Source organism: Mirounga angustirostris, unplaced genomic scaffold (assembly GCF_029215605.1).
Source record: "Mirounga angustirostris isolate CCGP_5_RB_7025 unplaced genomic scaffold, mMirAng1.0.hap1 SCAF_4, whole genome shotgun sequence".
Classification (NCBI taxonomy): domain Eukaryota; kingdom Metazoa; phylum Chordata; class Mammalia; order Carnivora; family Phocidae; genus Mirounga; species Mirounga angustirostris.
Window position 1 is genome coordinate 87,570,497 of NW_026991712.1, and position 26,785 is coordinate 87,597,281.

The window sequence follows — 26,785 nt, forward strand, 5'->3', positions numbered from 1 at the left end:
TCAGCAGCAAGCTGCCTCAGCAGCTGATTAGGCAAGGCTGGACTGGTTTGACACAACACCCACAGATGTTTGGAGCCTTCAGCTGGTCCCAAGCCCCACCCAGCGCTCGGGGAGAAGTAGATGCTGCTTGGGCATGAATGCTGAACAGGACTGGCCTGAATCCAGAAAGAAACATTTGTTAAAGAGAAAAAAGTGCATAAAGAAATAGCATATGGTACATGGGGCCTTGGAGAGTTGCCCTGGAGTGTTTGGGGGGCAATCCAAGAACATTCCAAGAAAATTCCCAGAAACGTAAGGGAGGTCTGTCTCTTGATTGGAGAGTGTTGGAGTGTCTGTGTGTGTTGGTGGAGACTTTGTGGTGCGTGCTCTGCAGCAAGACCATGTAAGACCTCTGTCTGGTATGGTCCTGGCACCCAGAAAACCAACTCACCGCCCTTAGCTACCCCTTCTTATACCCCAGACAAGGGGTCACACAGAGAAGCCTCCACCTGCTGGGCCCTGGAGGGGATACTGGTGAGAAGGAGAAGGTCTTAGAGGCAGAGACAGAAAATCATTTGGGAGCAGTCAGCTCAGCAAAGGTGCTCTCAGGCTTTGGGAACCCCAGGGAAGGGGATGGGTGCTGGGGGTGAGGTGGGGAGCTGGGCAGTGGAGGCCTTGTCACTGGAAGTCTGCAAGAGAGATAGCTTTCAGTGGAAAGAGGGGAGGAGCGTTCAGCCAGTGTCTGCAAGGTTGTGGGCTTTTTTGGTGGTGGTTATTTCTTCTATTGAATTAAAACTGCCAGTTTTCAACTAGAAGTCCTAGTTTTTAATTCACTGGAGAAAAGCATGTTGTGAAAGTCAGAACCGTGCAAAGGTGGAATTATGATGATGATGGTGGTGGTGGTGGTGATTTGGGGCAGTTTCTGAAAAATCAAACTGACTTAATAGGGAAGTTTACAGGTTTTGCCCCACTTTCTGTATTTGGCTGCCCCGGAAGACTAGAATAGAAATATTTTCCTCATGTCCTGTGAAGATTTGAATGAAGTTTCTTCAAGGACAGGGAAACCGGGTTTTTGATTGATTCAGTCTCTGGATCTAGCCAAAACTATTCGAATTCTTTGCTAACATCTAAAAAACAGGGAGTGTCACACAAAGCCAGTCAAAGACCTCCGGATGAGGAAGAAGATCTGGCAGCAGAGCATGTCCGTTCCTGTGCAGTGGCAGCTGCCTGGGGCCACACCTCATGCCCTCTGGCTTGTCCCAGGCTTCCCCCGGTACCTGGCACCCCTTCATTCCCTTGCAATCTCTATCTGTGCTACTTGATGGAAAAGATGGGACTTGAGGAGGAGACGAGAGAGAAAAGAGGAATCTCAGAAAGGACTGGAGAGGAATCTGAGGAAACGGGAGTAGGGAGAAGGAGGGGCTCCATAGGAGCCTGATCCCAGGAAGGTGGCACTCGCTGTCCTGATTCCAAGAAGAATCAGTACCTGAATCTGATCATTGACCAAGAGCCACGTGGGAGTTGGGTTATCACCCTTGCACAGCCTGACTTCCCTTGCAGATTGTGTACCCCAGTGGGATCAGCATCTCTTGTTGCCTGACTAGAAGAGGAACACTCTTTTTTTTTTAAATTTTATTTTATCAAGTTATGTTAATCACCATACATTACATCATCAGTTTTTGATGTAGTGATCCACGATTCATTGTTTGCGTATAACACCCAATGCTCCATTCAATACGTGCCCTCCTTAATACCTATCACCGGGCTAACCCATCCCCCCACCGCCCTCCCCTCTAACACACTCAGTTTGTTTCTCAGAGTCCGTAGCCTCTCATGGTTCATCTCTCCCTCCGATTTCCCCCCCTTCATTTTTCCCTTCCTTCTCCTAATGTCCTCCATGCTATTCCTTATGTTCCACAAATAAGTGAAACCATATGATAATTGACTTTCTCTGCTTGACTTATTTCACTTAGCATAATCTCCTAGAAGAGGAACACTGTGAAATAGTAGAAGAAATATATAATGGTTTCTGCCCCTGGTTTCTGTACACAGCTCCTAAATCCCTGGGAATTTTCTGGGTGATCTGAGTGTCTTTTGTTCCAATGAGGCAACTCTGGAAAATGAGTCTCCCGGATAGCTTCAGGATGGGCACTGGTCACCAGCAAAACCAAACCAGGATGAGAAGCTTGGCACTTAGAGTTCCTGTTGGTTTGAACCCCCTTGGGAGCTTCCCTGTGTAATCTGAAACTAGCCCATAAGGGAAGGGTGAAGAGAGACTGGAAGAAAGAGGCAGGCCACTCCAGGTTGGTAGGTGCCAGTTTTAAGGAGCAAAGGGAACTTATAGGAGAGGCTAGTCTTGGGTGGCAGCCAGACAAGTGGATCCCTGCACCCACCTGGCACATTTTAGGTTTAGGGAGAGAGGGGCCTTAACTGGATTCAGTCACGTATACTTACGCAGGGCTTCTCAACACCACATCATTACTCAAGGGGCTGTGTCCCTGGAGCAGCCTCTCAGAGTAGGAAAGGAAAGTGAAACCCACATTCCAAGGACAGGGGTGGGGGAGAGGACCTCTGATCAGTAGGGTTCAACTTATGGATCAACCAGCAGTCATGTCCTCCTGATGACCTTCCCCAGCAGGTACCACCCTCCATTCTTCAAGAAGGGGACAGGGGCTGGAGATTGAGTTAATGATCCATTATGCCTAAGTGAAAGCCTCCATACAAATACTGAAAGTACAGGGCTTGGAGAGCTTCCAGGTTGATACACCCCAACTCTATGCGAATAGTGGTTCCTGTGCTCAAGACCCTCCCAGACCACATTTTATGTATCTCTTCATCTGGCTGTTCATCTGTATCCTTTATCATATGCTTGATTCTGTAATAAACCAGTAAACACAAGTGTTTCCTGGAGTTCTGTGAGCAGTTCCAGCCAACAATCGAATCTAAGACAAAGGGTATGGGAACCTCTGATTTGTAGCCAAGTCAGACAGACATTGTGTAAGTAACCTAGGGACCCACCACTTGCCATTGGCATCAGAAGTGGGGGGGCAGTGTCGTAGGACTAAGTCATTAACCTGTGGAGTCTGCACCTAACTCCAGTTAGTGTCAGAATTGAATTGTAGGGGGCCTGGGTGGCTGAGTCAATTGAGCGTCTGACTCTTGGCTTTGGCTCAGGTAATGATCTCAGGGTCATGAGATTGAGCCCTGAGTTGGGCTCCGAGCTCAGAGAGGAGTCTGCTTGGGATTCTTTCCCTCTTCCTCCCTCTGCCTCTACCCCTCCCCCTGCGTGCTTTCTCCCTCTCGCAAATAAATAAATAAATAAATAAATAAATAAATAAATAAATAAATAAAATATTTAAAAAATAAGAATTGAATTGTAGGACATCTACCTGGTGTTGCAGAGAATTTCTTGGTGTTGGGAAACCCCACACATCTAGTGTCAGAAGTGCTGTGCAGGGTGCCTGTGTGGCTCAGTCATTAAGCGTCTGCCTTTGGCTCAGGTCGTGATCCCAGGGTCCTGGGATCGAGCCCCACATCGGGCTCCCTGCTCAGTGGGAAAGCCTGCTTCTCCCTCTCCCGCTCCCCCTGCTTGTGTTCCCTCTCTCGCTGTGTCTCTCTCTGTCAAATAAATGAATAAAATCTTAAAAAAAAAAAAAAAAAAGAAGTGCTGTGCAATTATAAAGGAGAAAAACAGGAAGATTTTCCTGTGGACATCCTGCCACCTTAGTTGTTTCACAACTTTTGGTTAAATCTGCTTTCAAGGGACGCCTGGGTGGCTCAGTCGGTTAAGCGTCTGCCTTCAGCTCAGGTCATGATCCCAGGGTCCTGGGATTGAGTCCTGCATCGGGCTCCCTGCTCCGCGGGGAGCCTGCTTCTCCCTCTGCCTCAGCCGATCTCTCTCTCTCTCTCATGAATAAATAAATAAAATCTTTAAAAAAAAAATCTGCTTTCAAATATTTACATCATATGCTTATGTAAGTTTTGTTCTCAGTCTGGCCAAGTACTATAGTTAAATTTCTTTTCTTGTATAACTAATTTTTCTTGAGCTGATGTTCAGCTGGGTGCTGTGGCCCAGGGCAATACAGGGAAGTGAAGGGGCTGCTCAGCAGATCAACCTTCATTCCCCAGCTGGGAGGGAAGAGATCTAGAAGAGATAAAAGAAAATAAAGACCTGGTGATGTCTGTGACATCAAGGGTCAAGGGCATGACAGATGGAAAGTGATTAGAAATATATCTGAGAGACCGTCTATGCTGACAGCAAAAGCATGGATGTGGCCCTGCAGTCAGTGAATGGAGGAGGCTGTTCAAGGCCATTTCACTCATCTCGCAGGTTCTCTGTGCAACACTGAACCCCGTCTAGATGTGGGCTGGGCGGTCAGCTATGCAGGGAGGTGGAAAGGTATTGGTCAGTGCCTTGAATGGGTTTTGTTACAACACAAACTTTGGCCCCAATTGTTCTATGTGAACACAGCTCAAAAAGAAAAAAGAAAACTCGCTTAGAGGAAAGAAAGCTTCTCCCCAGACCTGGACTCTCTGGAGAAGCAATTAGGAAAAAGAGGGAATGGGGCGCCTGGTTGGCTCAGTCAGAGGAACATGTAACTCTTGATCTCAGGGTCATGAGTTCAAGCCCCATGTTGGGTGTAAAGATTACTTAAATAAAAAATAAAACTTAATGAAGTACTGTATGGTGACTAACATAACATAATAAAAAAATAAAAATAATAAACATTCTGAAAAAAGGAAGAAAGAAAGAAAAAAAGAAAACAGAGGGAAGTCAGTGAAAGTTCATTATAATTTAGAACTCCTGTTGGATTCTGATTTAGCCTGTTTGCCTGCTTGGTTCATTTCCTGTTTGGGACCCAAGGGGGAATGTGGAGTCTGGGGGTTTTTCTCACTGTGATACGACCTGTCCCCAGAAGCACATCCTGGGCCAGATCTGACAGGTAGGTGGTCCACAGGAGAACCAGCAGTGGTATGTGGGTAGATAATTAACAACTGCCTCTTGGGGGTGGGGAGGGCTCAGAAGTTTGCCAACGCCATGGTGGAAATACTCCCACGGTGGCTGCTTTCAAGCTACCAGTATGAAGCCACGGACCCTGACTGTGAAGCTGGGGAAGGTTGTAGACAATTGGCTCCTGCAAGCTGGTAGGAACTGGCTCCAGCACATCACTGCTGTAGAAACTTCAGGGGTAATCAAGGCCTGGTAGGTTCCATGGATCACTTCCCAGGCCCAGGACTCTTTCTTCCTTCTAGCAGGCTCCCAAATCTGAATTTACACCCACCTCTGTTTCTTTGGGAATTTCTCTCCTATGTTGTAGCCCTTAGTCTCCCCAGCCTGCCCTCCTCCCCTGCTCCCACCAAACAAACTCATGGGACACTTTCTGCTTAGAGATATTTACTGTAAATCATTAAGAGGAAACAGGTAAAAAGGAACATTTCCAGAACTCTTACAAAGTCTTTCTCAGCTTGGGGGCCCTGGCAGACCATTCTGGACATGTGGTGGAGCTCCCCACGTGGGCTGGCCGACTCCCGGCTGCGATGGTGAGTTCCGGACACTTCAGAGTGGTTGTCAGGATGGCCCCATCCGGCCCTTCTGGATAAGGAAGGGACTTCCCTAGTGGCCTTCCTACATGTCTTTGCTCTTCTGTGAACTCAATCCCTCCTGAAGACTTGGCTCTTATACTCATCCCTGCAATTTCTAGAGGGCTCCCAGACTGCCCATGCCTCTCTCAGTCCCTGACTGATCTTCAGACTGGTCAGGCTGGCCCTGACCTCAGGGAAGCTTGGTTTCTTGACCTTCTGAGCCAAGGGTCAGGGGCCAGGCTGAGTGATGGGAAACTGAGGGCACTCAGAAGGGGCTGCCCTGGTCTTGCTCCCCTCAGGAGTTGCCGGGAAGGAACATAGGCCCAGTTATCAGCTTTCTAATTTCTCCAGAAAAGCCAGACTTTTATGTTATGTGAAACCTTCCAACTTTAAACGTTGCAACCAATTTATAAGTACACTGTATGCACCAAATCAAATGCCTCTGACTGGATCTAGTCTGGCAGGCTGCTGATCCTGCCAGCTGGTTATAAGGTCGTTCCTGGCCCTTCTCACACTACCGTTCTCCCAGGAGTCCGTGGCTCTTCTGCTCGGGTGCCGTTTCTCTGACTACCCCCAGAGCGGTCTTCTTTTTATGGCTCCCTCACGGAGGGACCCTCCTGGGATTCATTTTATACCCTGGACCCCCATGGTAGGCACTTTGGAAAGGAAAACCACAGTGCAGTGTTGAAACCGATAAACCAGTTTCCTTGGGGTTTTCGCTCCATCCAGTTGCTAAGGGGTTTTGTCTGTGCTGTGTGTGGGACCTGTGAATGAGCAGCTGGGGGAAAGGCAGAGGCTCAGCCTTCCAGGAGCCAAGACTGAAGGCGGGCGTAGGGAGGCTGCCTTCATGAAACCTGGGCTTGGAATGGAGCTAAAAGAAGTGGTTGCTAAGCGCTGTGCCCAGAGGGGCCCTGTAGGGGTGGGCTGGCGGGTGTTGCCTGCGGGGAAGGGTGAGCAGGGCTGTGGCAGGAGACCTTGTGCCCAGGGGAGCTGGGCAGCTGATAAGCAGACACTGGCTCTGGGTGCTGCGGCCTGGTGTGATCACTGCATTGATGGAGGGGTTCCCGGCCCAGCACAAGGTGCCAGGACTGACGGGGACTGATGGGGACCTGTGCTCCCCTCCCCGCAGATGTGAGAGCCCCGACCACAGCTCAGCTGCAGTTCCTATTTGTGAACTGCCAGGAGGCAGAGGGCCAGGACCTCTAAGCTCAGGAAGTGGAAAATCCTGAATGGGTGTGTGAGGGTGTGCGCGCACACTCAGGGTGGGGCTCCTAGTTCCTGGCCAGGCCTATACTTGAAATCCCTTATTCTTCAAACTCAGACAGTTACCTGAGAGGTGGTACCTTCAAATCAAAGGGACAGCCAAATGGTGCCACTGGCAAATCTGCTTTACTAGCTTCGGGCACAAAGTAAGGTCACATTGCATTTCAAAAACGTATCGAACGCCTAACACCGCTCCCATGATACCTGGAACCCTTTCTTCCCTGAGAACTCTGAAACAGGGGTGTCAACCATCTGTTGAACTAGTTCAGGGGCCAAGTCTGTGAGGCCTCCAAGCACAGGAGATGGTGGCTTCCCTAGCTGCTGTGGGGTGCCCAGTATTTCTGCCCGCTTTCCCCAAGTCACGGGCACCCTGGGGCTAGAGTGCGTTTCTGTCACGTGGGTGCGGAGCCGAGGCCTGTGGCCCTGACAGGGCAGCCCGCCTGCCGACCACCTGGCATGGGCTAGGGGAGGGGGAGGGTGCGAAGGCGATTCCTCTTCAGGCCTCCAGGAGGAGCCTCCTCTAGGCCTTGGGAGTGTGCTCACGGGGTGAGTCAGCTGCCCAGTGGTCCCCGGAGGAGGCCTTGACCAGTGCCCTCATAGGGTAGTCTCCTCAGGCTGCCCCGCCTCAGGCTCCCATCTCTGTGCTTCCCAGGCAAGGAACCCCCTCCTTCTGGGGGCAATTTCCCCTGCCAGCCTCCCTGTAGCCACCCTTCTCCACCACCCCTTCTCCCCAGCCAGTCCTCAGACCTTCACTCAGTCCCCACGTGGCTTCTCCAAATTCTTCCCATCTTTCACTAGAGTTCCCAGAGCCCATAAACCCTGGATGATTAGCATCTGAAAAAAACAGTTCTTCCTTTCCTGGGTGATCGCAGGGCTCTATCCACACGGCTCTGGGAGAGGAGATGAACCATTCCATTCTTCGAGTGACAGGTCAAGATTACGTTTCACATTAAACCAGCCTAACCTTGGATTCCCTCCTCGAAGCCAGGCTTCCCGGGAGTGTCTGGCTGGGGCTCTGCCTTGGGTTCTCCGAAGACAAAGGAAGAACCCATAGGGAGGTCCCTTCCTGAGGCCGGGGCTCCTGGCTCAGCAGGGCAGGGGAGCTCCGAGGGTGTGGCCTCCTCAGAGGGCAGCTCTGCTGACCATGGCTGGGCACTGGGCACATGGCATCAGCAGCGCGCCTTGGTGGCCCTGTCAGTAAAGAACAGTGTCGCGGCTGCTCCGTGTAGAGTTCCTTGGTGTTGAGAAAGCCTTGCTCCCTCCCTTGGTGCCCTCTGCTAGGCTGAGCAGGCCTGGCTCCTGGCCACTGTGAACCCCAGGGCTTTACTCCTCGCCCCTACCTTTAGCACCGCCGCTTGAGTCCCCTGGCTGTTTCAGTGCATGCACATGCCTGTGTGCACACCCACCCACACACGGGCACGTGTGCTGACTTACAAACATACTGTGCGTGGCTACATACTCACATATGCACAAACATACACAGATGCACTCACGTATACACAGATGTGGATACACACGCTCAGAAACATACACACACACTCACAAACACACACACGTACGTAGTCAGAGATACAGAGGCACATGCCCGCACACACATGGCATTTGTACATACATTCACCTGCACACATGCTCACACATACAGACTCACATAACTACCATGTGTGCACATATTCACACATATGCACACACATTCACCTGTTTACATATTGTGATATTGAGAGTTATTGCACCATGCGTTGCTCATGTGAGAGAGGCTAAAGTTTTGCCTCTCTTTTAAAAGGTAAATATTCCTGCAAAGGTCACAATGGGAGCAGTTATTAGTTATTTTATTTTATTTCTTAGTTTAACTGGGAACCTGAAAGTAGGTGTTTTTTGGTTTTTTTTTTAAGATTTTATTCATTTATTTGACAGAGAGAGATACAGCAAGAGAGGGAACACAAGCAGGGGGAGTGGGAGAGGGAGAAGCAGGCTCTCCGTGGAGCAGGGAGCCCTGGACCCTGGGATCATGACCGATCCAAAGGCAGACACTTAATGACTGAGCCACCCAGGCGCCCTGAAAGTAGGTTTTAAGGAGAAGGGGCACAACCTTGAGTCTGAGAAGTGACATTTCTCTGGATGCACAATTTTGCCAAGTACCCTCTCCCAGAAAGGGCACGGCTGGATCAGACAGACTGACTTCTTCATAGCTTAACTCCTACAGAACCTCAGACTGTCTAAATCTGGATGAGCCTCCAAAACATTTGGTCCTTTGGTCCAAGTCCCTCATCTTATAGAGGAGGAAACTCAAATTCACTGAGGTTAATCAAGGCTCCTGGGTTGTATTTCCAAAACAGATCTGAATCTGTCCACTTCCCTTACTTGTCATCCACATATAAAATCCCAGGGCAAGACTAATTACTTAGGTTATGTGTCCCCTTCCTGGACCCATGTCTGCGGTCAAGGGATGAAGAGCTATGACTGATGAAGGCTGGTCAAGCACCTGCCCCCCTGCCAGGGCTGTGATTGGCAGCACCCCCATACACACTGAATCAAATGAAACCAGAAAGCACCGTCCTGTTACCAGAAGACCGGGAGGCAGGGATAGTGGGCAGACCAAAAACAACTGATGTCCATGACTGTATCTTAGCAATTGTCTAGAAGTTTCTGCCTCCGAGTTTTGAACAGAAATAAACACCAGGGTCAGCTGTGATGGGGGAGGGGCAGCCTAGGGGCCCTGTCCGTGTGAGGCCTGTATTTGGGCAAGAAGGGATGAAGTATAAAGTAAGAGAAGGAGGGGTAACAGCGCTACAGTTCAGATGGTTTTCGACTCTAAAGTAGGCTCTTCAGAAACTTAGGGATGTTTGTGGAGCGTGTCGCAAATGGACAGAGGACTTGGGTGACTTTATGGAAGCTTTTTTTTTTTCTTCATATTTTAGATATGCGTGAGTGGCTATTGAATTTTTTACTCTTTTGTTTGTCTTCTCTCAAATTGATAGTGTTACAAATATTTAACTTTTTATGAAAGAAATTATTATAGTATTTGATTAGAAATCTAATAAAAATTGTTAAAAAGTGTATACATTTATAACATGTACAGTATATATGTAAATATATATAGTTAGTAAAAAATATTTAAAATATTTTTGACTATGTTTAAAAAGTTAAATATAGTCATATATTTAATATTTGATCTACTTCTCCAATGTGACTAGCAAAGTGCTTCTCAATGTGGGACAGGAAGTTATTGCGGTTGTGCAAGAAGATAAGGTATCCAATGAAATGAAAGCAATTAGCCTCTGATAAGTGGGAAGACGACAGCAAAAACCATGGCAGAGGGCTGTCCGACTCCAGCCCCTGAGCGCTGACTGGCCGTGTGACTTCGCTGATGGAGGGTGCTGGCTACATCAGTCCCACCACATACTTCTCTCTGGAGAGTGTTAGCAAAGGTCTGCATTTCTAGCCTGTGTGGGAGAAACGGGGTGATAGATGACAGCATCTTTTTCACCTTGGACTCTCTGAAACTTGCTGAAGGATACGTGCCTCAAAGACATGACATGGTCCGTGCTGTGGTGGTGGAGAGCAGCCAGTCATGCTACGTCTGGAGAGACTTATGCATGACCCCAGTGAAAAGATAGGACTTCGCTGCCTTTGAGGGGGCTGCCGATGAGTCCTGTGGAGCCCTTTTATTGAAAAAGAAAGGTGATATTGAAGTCACGAGGATGACAAATTTTGGAATGTTAAAAGAAGGAGGAAGTAACAATATGGTGATCTGGATAGAGAATAAAGGAGATATTCCTCAAACTTTAGTCAGCTGTAAACTGGCTGGCTGGGATAAAGCAAAACAATTCAGATTTCAAATGCTGGATAAAACCCAAACGTGCCCAGTAGGGTCTCTTGTTCCTGTTCCTGAGAAGGAGAAGAATTTTTCAGATGAAAATATTAACTCACTAGATAGCTACCAAAAAAACCACAACCTGTCAGGTGTCAGAGAGCGGTGTGGTGAACAACAAAGAAGTCTCTCCAGAGGACTGTCTGTGCTTGTGAAGGAGAAGATGGGGACAAAGAAAAGAGGAAGCTGGGGAAGCAGGTGACAGAGCTGGAGCCCGCTCATCCCTCCAAGTGGAAGAGCCCTGATGGTGATTATATGTGATGCAAAGAATTCTGGCCCCAGCCCCTGCAAGGAACTCCTTCTGCTCTGCTACTCCAGCTTTGTAATTGGGCGGTTCCTTGAAGTGAATGTCATTGAGTGGGGAGGAGTCACTAACAGCCGTCCCAGAACCATTTTCTTGGGAAAGGTCTGAAAGTTCAACCACATTAACATCCACAAAAAGTACAGTTGTGACCACACAGAAAGGGAACTCAAGATGACAACTTCCAAGTTTTCTTCCACAGTATCCAATACCAGATAGACTTAAGAAATGTGTGGAACAGGGGCTCCTGGGTGGCTCAGTCGTCAAGTGTCTGCCTTAGGCTCAGGTTATGATCCTAGGATCCTGGGATCGAGCCCCGCATCAGGCTCCCTGCTCCTTGGAAAGCCTGCTTCTCCCTCTCCCACTCCCCCTGCTTGTGTTCCCTCTCTCCCTCTCTCTGTCAAATAAATAAATAAACAAATAAAATCTTTAAGAAATGTGTGGAACAGGGATGCCTGGGTGGCTCAGTGGTTAAGCATCTGCCTTCGGCTCAGGTCATGATCTCAGGGTCCTGGGATCAAGTCCCACATCAGGCTCCCTGCTCAGCGGGGAGCCTGCTTCTCTCTCTGCCTGCCACTCCCCCTGCTCGTGCTATCTCTCTCTCTCTGACAAATAAATAAAATCTTAAAAAAAAAAAAAAAGAAATGTGTGGAACAAAAAATTGACTTTCTAACTTTCAGCCATTACTCGTAGAGCTTTTCAATATCTCGAACTGTTACGGAACCTGGACTGGATTGCCCGATGGAAGAACCAAGCAGCACCCAGAGATCTTGGAGGATAGGAGGTTTATTTAACGCCAGCAGGCTCAGAGGAGAGTGGTCTCCAAAGGTCTAAGTCCCAAGTACGAAGGGGGCAATTTATACACTTCTACTTCCACATACTTGGCACTTTTGGTGCCTGCGCGAAGTGGGGCAGGGAGAAGAACCTGGATTGGTCCAAGTGGGAAGCTGAGCAGGAGAAGAACCCGGAAGAGCCCCGGGGCAAGGACTGGGACTCTCTCGCTGGCTCGGTTGGCCATCTTAGGACACACATTTTCATTATCATTCCCCCCTTTGATGCCCCTTTAAACACCTAGTTTAGAGGGCATCATTTTCATCTTCTAAGGGGCGATAGTGAGTAAGGAGTAACTGGAGTCTGATTTTAGCAATTTGAGTAGTGATAAACCTAGTAAGGGCATTAAGAATACAAGGACCAAATGCCACTATGAGGAGAAGCAATAGGAGGAGGCCGACAAGGGGGTGAACCAAGGGCACCATTGTGCGAGGGAATCCCACCAAGTTGTCCGCTGGAGTGTTTCCCACCGATGACGCACTCATTCCTGTAATTGGGTAAGTTTCTTGGACCACCCCCGACTCATTAGCGTAGACACAACATTCCTCCTGTAAGAAGAGGCAGAGGCCCCCTGTGCGGTCATGAGTAAGTCGAGCCTGCGTCTGTTTTGGAGGACCACTGAGGCCAGTGAATTGAGTTGGCACTGCAGGGCCAGGGCTGACTGAATGAGGGTGGAAAAATCCGCCGTGAGTTGTTGAGTTAACCCCTGGTACTGAACCTGAGACATCCCGACGCCAGTGGTGCTTAAGGCAACATCTGATGCAGGCTCACGATAAGAGGGATGGCCCTGGGGGAGCGTCCAGGAGGCTAGGAGGTCTCCATATGCGTGGGGCATATGGTGAGTCCTCCCAGGGAGGACTGAAAGATTGGGTAAGAGACTGACAAGCGTGCATGATTGATTGCGCCAGGTGATGCAGATGTATACACCTTGATCACAAGCCAGAAAAGTGTTGTTAGGCGCACAGATCCAGCTACAGCCCATGATGGGAGAGGAAGAGTTGCCATACAGCGGTACCAGAGCCAGAAAGGGATAATCTGTGGTCCCCAGGCCGAGGTGGGAGGTGACACGGTAGATTGGCTGAGGATGACACCTAGGTATTGGACGGGACTGGGCTTTATACAGATCCAGCAGTCAGATGCTAGGGGTGGATTTGGGTGGTTAAGTGCTTGGTGGGAGGCGTTAATCATACCTAACAGTTGTGCTATAGATGCTTGCTGCGTGTGGGTGGGGGACCCAGGGATACGCCATGTCAAGTTATTTTCTGTCTGACTCTGGGGGTTGACTGTAAGCCTTGGCGTGAACATAGACTTAATCATAAATTTGGCCATGGGGTCGGTCCCCATAGGGTGATATTGGCCCAAAAGGAGAATGATTCCTGTAGCCCATGATGTGGCATTGGGTTCTAAGACTGAGAGGGTGAGTGGTATACAGTGATTGTTAGGGCAAGAGGATGGGGTGGCCTTGTGTGACAAGGAAATCTGGATGTCACTGTGCTGTTTGAGGTGCCACCTGGTGGACCATCGTTCCATTCCTGGCCAAGTTGCCACCCATGACTCACATCCCCAGGCTTGCGAGCAGAACTGAGGGCAGGTGTTTGGTGGTCGAGGCAGAGGGCCCCACAGATGTAGATATCTACCAGCTGGTAACCAGAGTGAGGGCCATGGTAGGAACGCTGTCTATGAGGTTCCCAGGAGGTATCAAGAAGCTGGCATCCCTCAAAATGGAGGTTAACCTTTGGTGTGTGCCCACCCCAGGTGGAAGAAGTCAGTGGGGGCGCTGGTGTGGGATTGAGGGGGATAAGCTGGAAAGTCCATTTGCCAGTAATGGTGATATGAGAGTTGTCCCCCTTGCCTGGCCGGGCAAGCTAGAGGCAGTGCAGAGGAACAGCAGACCAGGCAACAGAAGACAGGGACTGACTGGGGCCAGGAAAACCATGGTGAAATGTGCTCAGGAGTAGACAGCAGAGGGCCAGTAAAAGTGGGATCTACGACCTTAGGTAGAGGGAGCCATCATGGCTAACCTGACAGCAAATGAAACCTGTGGACAAGTAAGTGCAGTAATGCACCCTAGGGACACCCAATAAGCAATGACAATAGTAAGCCTCTGGGGGAAAGTCCAGTCAGGAGGGGCAACAGTGTAGAGTCCGACCCCCAAGATGAGGGAAATCATGCCGATGAGAGCCAGAGACCATGGTGAGCAGGTGTCCATCAGTCGGTGAGGTGTCGCTGAAGGTGAAGCTGGAGCGGGTTTGTGAGGTCTGGCTGGACTCTCCACTGGCACAGCTCCTCGTCTGAATGATGAGCTTTCTTCACTCTGGAGTGGTGGACCCACGGGGTGACACCTGAGACCTTGAGGGCAGTGGTTAGAACAACAGTGTGGGGCCCTGTCCACTGCGGTTTGAGGGGGTCTTTCTTCAAATCTTTGACCCAAACTGAGTCCCCTGTCTGGAAGGAGTGTACCTGAGACCCTAAGGAGATTGGGGCCCTCTTGATGGTGTACTTTTGTAATTTATTCAGGGTGGCCCCCAGGGCCTGAAGCTGCTCCTTTATCCCTTTATCTCCAACCTGATGCAAGTTTCCTGGAAGGCTTCCCAAGCACGGGGGAGGCCGGCCATATATTAATTTGGATGGGGAGAAACCTGATGTCCCGGGTGTGCAGCGAGCATGCAGGAGAGCTAGGGGTAGCAGATTGGCCATGGGAGGTTAGTCTCCTGACAAAACTTTGGTAAGGTTCCCTCAAGGGTGTGATTCATTTGCTCTACTTTCCCTGAACTTTGGGGCCAGTAAGCGGTGTGGAGTCTCCAGGTGATGTTGAGAGATTTGGTCAAGACCTGTACAATGTCTGCCACAAATGTGGGTCCATTGTCACTATGGAGTGTTAATGGCAGGCCAAACCGGGGCACGATCTCCTGCAAGAGGACTTTAGCTACTTCCCGGCTTTGTTCTGTCCTAGTCGGGAAGGCTTTGACCCACCCAAAGTATGTGCATACTATTACTAGGAGATATCTGAACCCCCTGCTCGGCTGCACATCTGTGAAGTCTACCTCTAGATCTTCGAAGGGGGTTGCTCCCAGCCTCTGGACACCTGGCGGGGGCCGTGGTGCAGACTGAGCATTACTTTTAGCACATGTTATGCATCGTTCACTCGTTGCTCGGCATAGTGCTGGCAGCTGACTGACGTAGTAGTGCTTCTTGAGAAGGGCCTCTAATGCGGTTTTTCCCAGATGAGTGAGTTGGTGGTATTCCTTAACTAGATGCCCTCCAGTTGCTGTTGGAACAAAGATGCACCCATCTGGCATCATCTGTCATCCCTTTTCAGTCAGGGTGACTCCCTCAGCCATGGCCCATTCTTTTCCTTTTTAGTGTAACTGGGTGGGGGGACTTCTTCCGGGGGTGTTAAGGCCATGGTGAGGGAACGGGCTCTGTCCATGTCCTCACTGGCTGTGGTCTTGGCTGCCTCATCTGCCAGACGATTTCCCCACGCTATGGGGTTGTCTCCTTTCTGGTGTCCCTTACAGTGAAGGATTGCTACTTCCTTTGGAAGCCAGACGGCTTCGAGGAGTCTCAGTATCTCCTCCTTGTTCTTGATAGCTTTTCCGGCTGTGGTTAGGAGGCCCCTTTCCTTGTAGATGGCTCCATGTATATGTACAGTAGCAAAGGTGCACCGAGAGTCAGGATAGATGTTGATTTGCTTGCCTTCACCGAGGGCTCAGGCTCAGACTAAGGCATATAATTCAGCATGTTGAGCTGACCATCCAGCTGGTAATGCCTTAGCTTCTAGGACTTCAGTGGTTGTGGTTACTGCATAACCTGCTTTCTGGGCACCCTCTTGTAGGTAACTGCTGACATCACTGAACAGCTTGAGCTCTGGATTCTTTATGGCTTGATCCCGCAGATCTGGACGGCTTGCGTACACTTCATCAGTCACCTCGGAGCAGTCATGGTCTGGTTCCCCCTCTTCTGTGGGGAGAAAGGTTGCTGGATTTAATGTCCTTACTGTTTTGAGGGTGACCCGTGGGTTTTCGCAGAGGAGCCCTTGGTATTGCGCTAGCCAAGAGTTGGAAAGGAAGCGGGGTCCCTGTGCGTTCATGAAGGACACAACTGCATGAGGGACCTTGACGTTAAGTTCTTGCCCCAGGGTAAGTTTGTCTGCCTCCTTGATGAGTAGGACTGTGACTGTCAGCACCCTGAGGCACGGCGGCCATCCCGCTGCCATGGGCTCCAGCTTCTTTGACAGGTAAGCAACTGGCCATTGCCAGGGTCCAACAGTCTGGGTGAGTACCCCGAGCGCTATTTTTTCCTTTTCATGCACAAAGAGATTGAAGGGTTTTTCTACATCTGGTAGGCCCAGGGCTGGAGCCCACCCCAGGGCAGTCTTTACCTCTGTGAAAGCGGCTTCTGCTTCCTCAGTCCAGGTAGGGGGTTCTCGATCTGGTCCCCCTAAGAGATCATAAAGGGGTCTTGCTATTGCTGAGAACCCAGGGATCCAGATGTGGCAATATCCTGCAGCCCCCAGGAATTCTCGTAGGCCCCTTTTTGTCTGGGGCTGTGGCAGGGAGATGATGACCCTTTTCCTCTCCGACCCTAGTTCTTTCTTCCCTTAGGTAAGGAGGAAACCAAGGTATCGGACCTGTTGTTGGCAGATTTGTGCCTTCCTCCTTGAGGATCGGTATCCCGAGTCTGACAGGAGCTGTAGGAGGGCCTTTGTGCCTTTTGTGCAGTCTTTTTGTGTGTCACTGGCGAGGAGGAGGTCATCCACATACTGGAGGAGGGTGCATCATGTGGCCTCTCTTGGGAAGCTGGCGAGGTCTGCGGCCAGCGCTTCCCCAAAGAGGGTTGGTGAGTTTTTAAACCCCTGCAGGAGGCGCATCCAAGTCAGTTGCATCTGGCACCCTGTATCAGGTTCAGATCATTCAAAGGCAAATAGTGGCTGGCTCTGGGGAGCTAAGCAGAGGCAGAAGAAGGCATCCTTCAAATCTGGGCAAGTGAACCATCTGGCCGACCCTGGGATTTGGCCGAGGAGGGTGTATGGATTCGGAACCACTGGGTGAAGAGAGATGGTCACCTTGTTGATGGCCCACAGGTCTTGAACTGGTCGGTATCCCCCTCCTGGCTTCTTGACTGGCAGGAGTGGGGTATTCCAGGCCACCTGGCACTTGACTAGAATACCTGTTTCTTTGAGTTTGGTCAAATGTTCTTGGATGCCGATCTTAGCTTCTTGTGGAAGGGGGTATTGCCTTTGCCTCTGAGGTTGGGCTCCTAGGATCAGTTCAACAATGATAGGCCCGATTCTGGACTAGTCCAGGTGGGTTGTTTTCAGCCCATACTGAAGGGAAGGTGAGTCTGAACTCCGGCGGGCTGCTCGGTTGGGTCTGGGCACAGAATAGCCTCCATTCTTCTTCCCTTGGTGTGGTAATTGCTAGTATTAGAGACCTTGTCTCCTCCTGCCTTGGGTTCAGTGAGAGGCTAGTGTGTCCTGTGGGCTCAAAGATTATCTGAGCCCTAAGCTTGGAGAGTATGTCTCGGCCCAGGAGAGGGATGGGGCAATCGGGCAGATATAGGAATTCATGTCGGACCTTGTGGCCCCCGAGTTTGCACTGGCGAGCCTGGCAAAAGGGCTGTTGTATCGCCTGCATCCCAGTGGCCACGAGGATGGTCGCAGTCCTTTTGCTGAAAGGTGCCACTGGGGAGGTGACAACAGAGTGCTCGGCCCCAGTATCAACCATAAAAGTCACTGGTTGGCCCCCCCTTCATTTTGACCGTGGGCTCATGGGGACCAAGGAGGAAAGAGCCCAGTCCCCCTCAGTCTGAGTCCATTCCTGCAAGGCCTTATGAGGTCCTCCTCTCGGGGTTCTTCCTTGTAGCGACTGGGCTCTTTAAGCCTTTCCCTGGTTGGGACATTCGTTTTTCCAATGTCCTTTCTCTTTACAGGAGGCACATTGATCCCTTGCCAAGGGGGTTCTGGGCTTCCCCCCTTTCGGTGGTTGGGGTCTCCCTGCCTTTGTGTTGTCCTTTTCTTTAAAGGCAGTGGCCAGGAGGCTGACTTTCTTTTTCATCTTTTTGTCAGCTTCCCGTTTGGCTGCGACCTCCCTGTTTGTGTAGACCTTATTGGCAATCTCTGTTAGTTGGGTGTTGTTCATCCCGGCAAAACCCGCTAGTTTCTCAAGTCTTTTTTTGATGTCTGGGGCGGCTTGAGCCATGAAGGAAGTGTTTACCATCTGTTGGCTTTCCTGTGCCTCGGGGTCAAATGGAGTGTATATCCTGTAGGCTTTACATAGTCTTTCGTAGTAGTCCCCGGGGGACTCCCCTGGTTGTTGAGTGACTGAGGATACCTTAGTCACATTTATGGGTTTCTTAGCTCCTACCCGGATTCCCTGGAGGAGGGCCTCCTGGTACCGGCGGATGTGGGCCTGTCCCTTGGTTGTGGTGAAGTCCCATGCTGGGCGCTCTTCGGGTGTGGCTGTATTAGCCCGGGCAGCAGGGCTGATGACTCCCGCTGGTGCATACTCTTCCAGGTTCCTTGGAAAGGTGCACCTTTCATTATTCTCCTCCTTTCCTCTGTGTTAAATAGTGTGTGGAGGAACTGTTGGTAGTCTTCCCAGGTTGGCCGATGAATCTGGAAGAGGGATTCTATGAGGTCTACCATAGCCTGTGGTTTCTCAGAGTAGGATGGGGTGTTATGTTTCCAGTTGAGGAGGTCAGTAGTGGTGAAGGGCTGATAATACATCATGAAATGGCCAGGTTGGATTGTCCTGTCTTCATTGTGCCTCTTGGGTTCCTGTGTCTCTCGTACCAGCATTTGGAGGGTGCTTGCACCCGGCCTGGGGCACAGCTTGGCTGCTGGTCCTGGAGAAAGGGGATCTTTTAGGCCTAGGTGCACCGGTGGATCCTCTGGGCCTGGGGGCGCCAGTGAAACCGATGGTGGCAGAGTGTCTGGAGCTGAAGGGCCAGGTGTAGGCGGTCTTGGGGGTACGTACAGTGGGGACAGGGTTGGTTCATCCTCGGGATCTCTGGCTAGGATTTGTGGAGACTGGGATTTTTGCTGATTTTCTTTAGGTTGCTTGGATGAGGCTATTAAGACTCTGGCCTGTCCCTGCCTATTGCAAGCGAATTGCACCCGGGGGGGAGGGTCTGAGCAATTCCTAGGCAGGAGTCAATGTACGGAAATTGGTCAGGGTGTCCTGGTTCTCCTGTTATGACTCACCATACTTGACGAATCATTGGGACATCCAATGTTCCTTCTGAAGGCCACCCAACATCAAAGGTGGGCCATTCCAATTCACATAGGGTTCTCAACTTGCTGGGGTTCATCCTGACTCCATAGTCTCCTGAAAACCCCTTCTTGAAATTTTTGATCATGGTCTCTAGAACCGTAGGTTTACTCTGCCCTGACCCCATGGTGATTTCTCTGTGTGTGGTGGCACAGAGACAGACAAAGGGGGGCGGGGTGCCTCCTGAGATGAGGAGACCAATCAGATGCCCATCTGGCTGTGTCCTGAAGGAGCTTAGCCGTAGTGGTCTCAGCATTGTGACTTACGGTCGGAAACTATTCCGATGCCTCCACAGACTGTATGCTGTTCACCACGGAATCGCAGATGGGCCCACTCAGACTCCGGAGACCTTAAGGGTGCCCGCCTGTGGAGTCACAGAATCAGTCTGCTTGAGCAAGCCAGGTTGGACTGCATGTTCACTCACACATTCACACTCCAGAAGTTATTACATTCCCTCCCTGGGAGTCCCTACCTGTGAGACCTCTAAGAGGTCTCTGGGAGGTGATCAGGCTCCCCTTACATCCCAATGGGGGTGGGCTTGTCTGGGTCCTGGGGCCCCAGGCCTTACGGGAATCCGACGTCAGGACCAGGTCCTCACCTGCCAAGTCTCCTCAAGTCCGGCGGGAACAGAGGAGCAGGGCCAGCCCGAGGTGACAGGGGTGGGAGAGTGGCGAAAATTAGGCAGGCATGCCTTCTCTGTTACGATCCCTCGTTCAGTTACCGCCCTGCCGTTGCCCCCAAAACTGGTGGCAACAATGGGCCATCGCGGTTGGGTTTCCCGGTCAGGGAACCATATGTTACGGAACCTGGACTGGACTGCCCGACGGAAGAACCAAGCGGCACCCGGAGATCTTGGAGGATAGGAGGTTTATTTAATGCTGGCGGGCCCAGAGGGGAGTGGTCTCCAAAGGTCTGAGCCCCGAGCACAAACAAAGGGGGCAATTTATACACATCTACTTCCGCATACTGGGCACTTTTGGCGCATGCACGAAGCGGGGCAGGGAGAAGAACCCAGATTGGTGCTCGTGGGAAGCAGAGCAGGAAGAACCCGGAAGAGCCCTGGGGCAAGGACTGGGGCTCTCTCTCTGGCTCAGTCAGCCATCTTAGGACACAGGTTTTCCTTATCAGAACTACAAGGAAAAGTTTTCGACTTTGACTTGAGGAGATTCATGCAGAAATAGAACTGAAAGAGTTCACATGAGTGGGGTCACCTTGAAAAGAAATGGTGACCTGCTGGTTCTGGAGGTCCCAGGATTGGCTGAAAGTAGGCCTTCTCTGTTCGCAGGTGATAAACTGATTTTAAAAACTCAAGAGTACAACAGACATGTCATCAAATACTCGGCTATGTGACTGAAATTCATGAAGATACATAATTCTTAAACTTAACCCAGAATTTGAGCAAGCATATAACTTTGAGCCTATGGATGTGGAATTCACATATAACAGGACCACAAGCAGATGGTGTCACTTTGCACTAGAACACGTCACCCACTTAGCTGTTAAAGTGTTGTTTCCAGAAGAAATCATTTTACAGTCTCCCCAAGTGACAGGGAATTGGAACGATGCACAAGACACCAAAAACAATGGACAGTCCACCATCAAGAATAGGAAAGCCTTGAAGGACCATACTAAGCACGCAGCAAAGGAGAGGCGGGCTGGTGCCCAGGACACGCTGGGGCCAGTGGCCTTTGCTGAAAAGTCAACTGATCTGGTAAACGAAGTTCAGATCCCCAAGGCGAGAGAAGGAATTTTTCAATCCTGTGCTCAATGAAAACCAGAAGTTAGCGGCTAGAAGAATCCTGAGTGGCGACTGCCGCCCACTCCCGTATATTCTTTTTGGACCTCCTGGAACCAGGAAGACGGTGACAGTTCTAGAGGCTGTTTTACAGTGAACTACGCTTTGCGGGACAGTCGAATATTGGTCTGGGCACCCTCCAACAGTGCGGCTGACCTCGTGTGTCTGTGGCTGCACGAGAGCCAGGTGCTGTGGCCCGGCACCATGGTCCATGTAAATGCCACCTGCAGGTTCAAGGAGACAGTCACTCATGCCATCAAACCAGACTGCAAAGTTGGAGAAGATATCTGGAAGGCCTTGCACTTCAGGATCATAAGCATGACATGCAGCAGCAGGGATCTCTTTTACCAAATAGGAGGGAGAGTTGGGACATTTTACACATGTGTTTGTGGACGAAGCAGGACAGGCGAGTGAGCCGGAACGCCTTATTCCGCTGGGGCTGGTTTCAGAGGCCAACAGCCAGACTGTCCTTGCCGGAGACCCCATGCAGTTTGGACCCATCATCAAGTCTAGACTCGTCATGGCTTATGGGCTGAATGTTTCTGTGTTGGAAAGACTGATGTCCCGGCCAGCATATCTGAGGGATGAAGATGCTTTTGGTGCTGTGGTGCCTACAACCCCCTGTTGGCTACAAAGCTCATGAGGAACTATAGATCCCACCCAGCTCTGCTGGTGCTGCTGTCCGGGCTGTTCTACCACAGAGAGCTTGAAGTGGGGTGACCTCCCTGCTGGGCTGGGAGAAGTTACCAGAGAAAGGCTTCCCCCTCATTTTCATGGCGTGAAGGGCAGCAAAGCTCGTGAAGGGAGGAGCCCATCGTGGTTCAGGTCATGCGCTGTTGCTGCCTCCTGGCCAGGGGCATCACCAGCCAAGTCTGCAAGTGATATTGGTGTGATCATGCCCTACCGGAAGCAGGTGGAAAAAATCAAAATTATTTTGCGAAATGTTGATCTGATGGACATAAAGTTCGGATCAGTAGAGGAGTTTCGAGGGCAAGCATATTTGGTCATCATCATCTCCACCGCATGGTCAAATGAAGATAGATTTGAAGATGATAGGTATTTTTTGGGTTTCTTATCCAACTCAAAAGATTTAATGTTGCAATCACCAGACCCAAAGCCTTGCTGATTGTGCTGGGAAATCCTCATGTTCTGCATCCCTGTTTTGGTGCTTTACTGGAATACAGCATTACCAATGGTGTCTACGCAGGGTGCGATCTGCCTCCTGACCTGCAGTCCCTGCAAAAAGTCAGGATCAGAGGGACCCACAGGACCAGGTCCACAGCCCCAGTTGGTAAGGCATGGCCAGGAGGCCTGGCACCACATCCTAGGGAGCTGCTGTCCTCACCTCTGTGCTGGGGCACCTGCAGCCTGCCTTGTGTCCTGGCCTTGGCCATGAGCATGGGGGCCATGGGGTCAGATGGAGCCTGCTGTCCGTTCTCCACACCAGCCCATTCCTGCTGCTGGGCAGTTACTGCAACCCATCACTGAAATAAATGCTCACATGGGGCACCTCGAGTGCGGCTGGCTGGAGGAGGCAGGCATCAAAGTGTAGGATGTCAGGCTGAACGGCTCCACAACGGGCCACGTCTTGGTCAAAGACAACAGCCTGTGTTGCAAAGACTGCACCTGATCTTTCATGTGGCTCTTCCCACGGAGGCAGAATTTCAGCTGGTCAGGGATGTGGTGCTGTGCTCCCTTCCAAACTTTCTGCTAGAGGGCGTGAACAAGCTCAAGATCAGCCCGGTCACCCTGAAGGAGGCGTATGTCCAGAAGCTGGTGAAGGTCTGCACGGACACTGACCGCTGGAGCCTGATTTCCCTCTCCAACAGGAATGGGAAGAACGTGGAGCTGAAATTCGTTGACTCCATCCAGCGCCAGTTTGAATTTAGCGCAGACTCTTTTCAGATCATCCTGGACTCTCTGCTCTTCTTCTACAACTGCTCCAGCAGCCCCATCTCTGAGCGCGTCCACCCCATGGTGATCGGGGATAGTGCGTATGGGGACTTCGAGGAAGCCTTCGACCACCTGCAGAACAGACTGATCGCCACCAAGAACCCCAAAGAGATCAGGGGCGGGGGACTGCTCAAGTACAGCAACCTCCTCATGCGGGACTCCGGCCCACAGACCAGGAAGCAATCAAAGCTCTGGAGCGTTCCAGGTACTCCAGGACTGAGGAAGGCAAGCATGCGGGCTTGGTCAAGCCCGGGACCCTGCGGGCACAGCCACGGAGCTTTCCCTTGGCTGACCTTGTGCCGCGCCAGGCCCAGCACCCGCATACTACAGTGCGGCCTGGACACCATCACACCAGTGAGCAAACCTTACAGGTGGAGAGGGAGGGAGGTGTGCGCATACTTAACAGAAGAAAAAGTCCTCTGGCATTCTTTCAGTTGGGTGCTTTTTAGCTCGGGTGAAGGCCTGGCGTGCTCTAGCGGTGTGGGCAAGCCTGTGCAAATAAGTGACATTTTTGAAGTACCCTCTCTGTCTAAACTCCTTTCTACTAATTAAGTGAAGCTGGACAGCAGTGCTGGCTCGTTCCTTCAGCTTCATGTTTGTACACATGCCTACGACCCACGAGGGCAAGCTGTGAGAGCTGCCACAAGAGCCCGCGGTCTCCAGTGTCATTAGATGAAGACCAGGAAGAAAGGGTGGCTGCTGCGAGACATGCGAACGGCACAGCTGCGGGCCAGGTGCCTCCCCAGGCTCTACCAGGATTTCTAGGGACAGGGAACTGCTAGCCTCACCATCACTGTGACCCCCATCCTCTGCTGGGGCCTTTCTTGCAGCTTGGGAGCTGCAGGTGGGCCCTAGGGATGGGAGTCTTTTTTGGGCTTGGCCATCCCAGGGTCAGTCAGCTCCGGCAGTGGAGGAGTCCAGCTGATCTTTTGGCTGTGCAAGGATGACTGGGTAGGGCACCACAAGGCTATCCCTAAGTCACTAGGTCGAGCCATAGGAAATTGTCAATATCTGACCATTCTGATCTTTGAAAATGGCTATTTCATGCGGTTCAACCTAAACTTTTAGTAAGGGGAAAGGAAAGAAACTGAAGCCCAGACTATTATCTGCAGTAGATTCTATTCAATCTATTAGAAGTAGAATAAGTTTCCTAGAACATTAGTCTCCCAATTCATTTTTTCATCTTTCATTTGTTTAAGGTTCTGTTATGGGTTGAACTGTGTCCTCCCAAAAGGTATGCTGAAGTCCTAATCCCCCACCTCATGATGTGAGCATATTTGGAAATGGGGTCTTTTTTTTTTAGTCTCCACGACCAGTGTGGAGCCCAATGCAGGGCTTGAACTCAACGATCCTGAGATCAAGACCTGAGCTGAGCCCAAGAGTTAGATGCTTAACTGACTGAGCCACCCAGGGGCCCCAGAAATGAGGTCTTTATTGAGGTAACTGAGTTAAAGTGAGGTCATTAGTGTGGGCCCTACCAATGACTTGGTGTCCTTATACAAAGGGGGAAATTTGGCCAAAGGGAAGATGATGTGAAGGCAGCAGTGATGCATCTACAAACCAAGGAATGACTGAGGCTACCAGCAGCCAGGAGAGAGGCTTGAGGCCTTCAGAGGGAGCTTGGCCTTGTAGAAACCTTGATTTTGTACTTCTGGTTCCCAGAACTGTGAGGCAATGAGTTCCCCTGTTTTTTCAAATCACCCAGTATGTGGTACTTTGTCATGGAAGGCCTAATGTGAAGGGCTGAATGTTTGTTCCTGCCCCTGCCTTCCTATGTTGAAATCCTAATGGTATTAGTAGTGGAGCCCTCATGAGTGGGGTTAGTGCCCTAATAAGAGGATCTAGAGAATCTCTAGCCCCTTCTACCACATGAGGACACAGTGAGAAGGTGCCAGCTCTAAGCCAGTAAGCTAGCCCTCACCAGAAGGTGACTGTGCTGGTGCTCTGATCCTTGCCTTTCTAGGCTCGAGAGCTGTGAGCAATAACTTTCTGTTGTATATAAGCTACCCAAGTCTGTCGTATTTTGTTATAGCAGCCTGAATGAAGATACCTAGGAAGTAAATATAGGTTCCTTCCAGTGATGATCAACTATGTCGCTGGTAAGACACAACAGGACAGATTATATTAAAAATGGTACGGTTGTTTAATCCCTAGGATCCAGATCTGAAGTATTCATTCATTCCTATAGGAACTAGTCGTACTTCCTACCGTGGCCAAAACCATTTGTTTGGATACAATAAAGTTAGCCTTGTTCTTTCTTCCTGCCTTCCTTTTTTTCTTTTTTGATGTAATATTCCATGATTCATTGTTTGTGCATAACACCCAGTGCTCCATGCAGAACGTGCCCTCTTTAATACCCAACACCAGGCTAACCCATCCCCCCACCCCCCTCCCCTCTAGAACCCTCAGTTTGTTTCTCAGAGTCCATAGTCTCTCATGGTTCGTCTCCCCCTCCGATTTCCCCCCCTTTATAACACACACACGCACACACACTCCTTCCTTTGGTTTTCTGGCATTTTCAAGTTTGTGGTAAGAGTTTCAATATGAATTTTTTCTTCAGTCTGAAATGGGGGAAATATCATGCTTGTGCAACCTTAAGGAGTCCATTCAAATTTAGGAGAACCAGAAACTTATTATTCTAAGGAGACACTAAGAATTGCTGATACTGTCACACGGAGTCCTTCTGTGTTAAAGAGTTTAGAAGGTGGAAATAGAGCTCCTGGAGTTGTATTCCAAAGATTTGTTGAGGAAGATCAGGGTTAGCAGGCTTCACCCTCTGGGGGACTCAAAAGTAGGTAAGTAGAGCAGAACTGGAGACAACAGCTTCTTCTGGAGGGAAGTAGTGCAGATTGGTGTAGAATGCACCAGAAGCTCTTTTATGTCAAACTTTTTTTTTTTCTAGTTTTACAAATAAACCTAAACAAACAAAATAACAGAAGGTGATTGTAAGTCAGCTGACTGCAGTCAGATGGGACTTATCTGAGTAGAAATATATAGTTAAGGAAAGGGATTTTTTTTTAAACAGAAGCACTTTATTTATTTATTTATTAAAAAGATTTTATTTATTTGACAGACAGCGAGAGAGGGAACACAAGCAGGGGGAGTGTGAGAGGGACAAGCAGACTCCCTGCTGAGCAGGGAGCCCGATGTGGGGCTGAATGCGGGGCTCGATCCCAGGACCCCGGGATCACGACCTGAGCCAAAGGCAGACGCTTATCGACTGAGCCACCCAGGTGCCCCAGGAAAGGGATTTTGATTCATATTTGTACCTTCCATCTTTGGGCCTACTCTCCTTTCTTAGCCAAATTAAGAATCAGGTTTTGACTATCACAATACAATAGTGCCTCTGGGAACCGGTCCTCTCCCACTTGGTCATTTCATCGTTCATTACCACTTCCACTAGAGATAGTTAGGAAAGTGAAAGGAAGTGAAATTACAACTAAGCCAATCTGGAACCTTTGATACTGAAAACCTTAGGGAGATAGGACACATAAACCACAGCCTGGAATGGAGTCTTTAAATTGACTATGGATTCAAATTATTCAGGATCTTATTCCTGCTTCTTTTATCCATCATTTCTGCAAACAGCTGATACTTGGCAGGGGGTGGGGAGGTAGAATGCATAATAAGACACAAAAAGCATTAATGATAAAGGAAAAAAAATTTAATAAATACAACTACAGTAACATGAAAAAAACCTTCCGTTCATAAAAAAGATACCTTAAGGCAAATAAAAGTTAACTTACATACTGGAAGGTGCAGTTATACGTCCAGTAAAAACATTAATACAAAATACAGAAAGAACTCCTGTAAATCAGTTAAAAAAAAGGGGGGGGGGGAACAACAAAAGAGGCTGAACAAATAGGAATTTTACAGAATGGAAAACAAGTATGGTAAATGTATGAGGAGATGCTCATCTTCATAGGTGATCAGGAAAATGC

General features: G+C 50.0%; 1 protein-coding gene and 1 pseudogene across 7 annotated transcripts in view; one reads left to right on the plus strand and one right to left on the minus strand.

The window, feature by feature from the left end:
* Positions 1-26: 26 nt before the first annotated feature.
* The window catches only part of THEM4 (thioesterase superfamily member 4), a 60,611-nt gene continuing 33,852 nt past the window's right edge, over positions 27-26,785 (minus strand). For 2 of the 7 annotated variants that reach the window (XM_045896594.3, XM_064588547.1), the window contains exon 6: positions 17,978-23,334. In XM_045896594.3, the coding sequence (XP_045752550.1) occupies positions 23,210-23,334 (125 nt within the window). In that variant the 3' untranslated portion in view covers positions 17,978-23,209. Of the gene's footprint in view, positions 156-17,977; positions 25,761-26,785 lie in introns of those variants that run through there. The other 5 variants (XM_064588549.1, XM_045896592.3, XM_045896591.3 and 2 more) reach the window with 3 other exon arrangements.
* Positions 22,393-23,202, plus strand: LOC123860249 (terminal nucleotidyltransferase 5C-like; annotated as a pseudogene).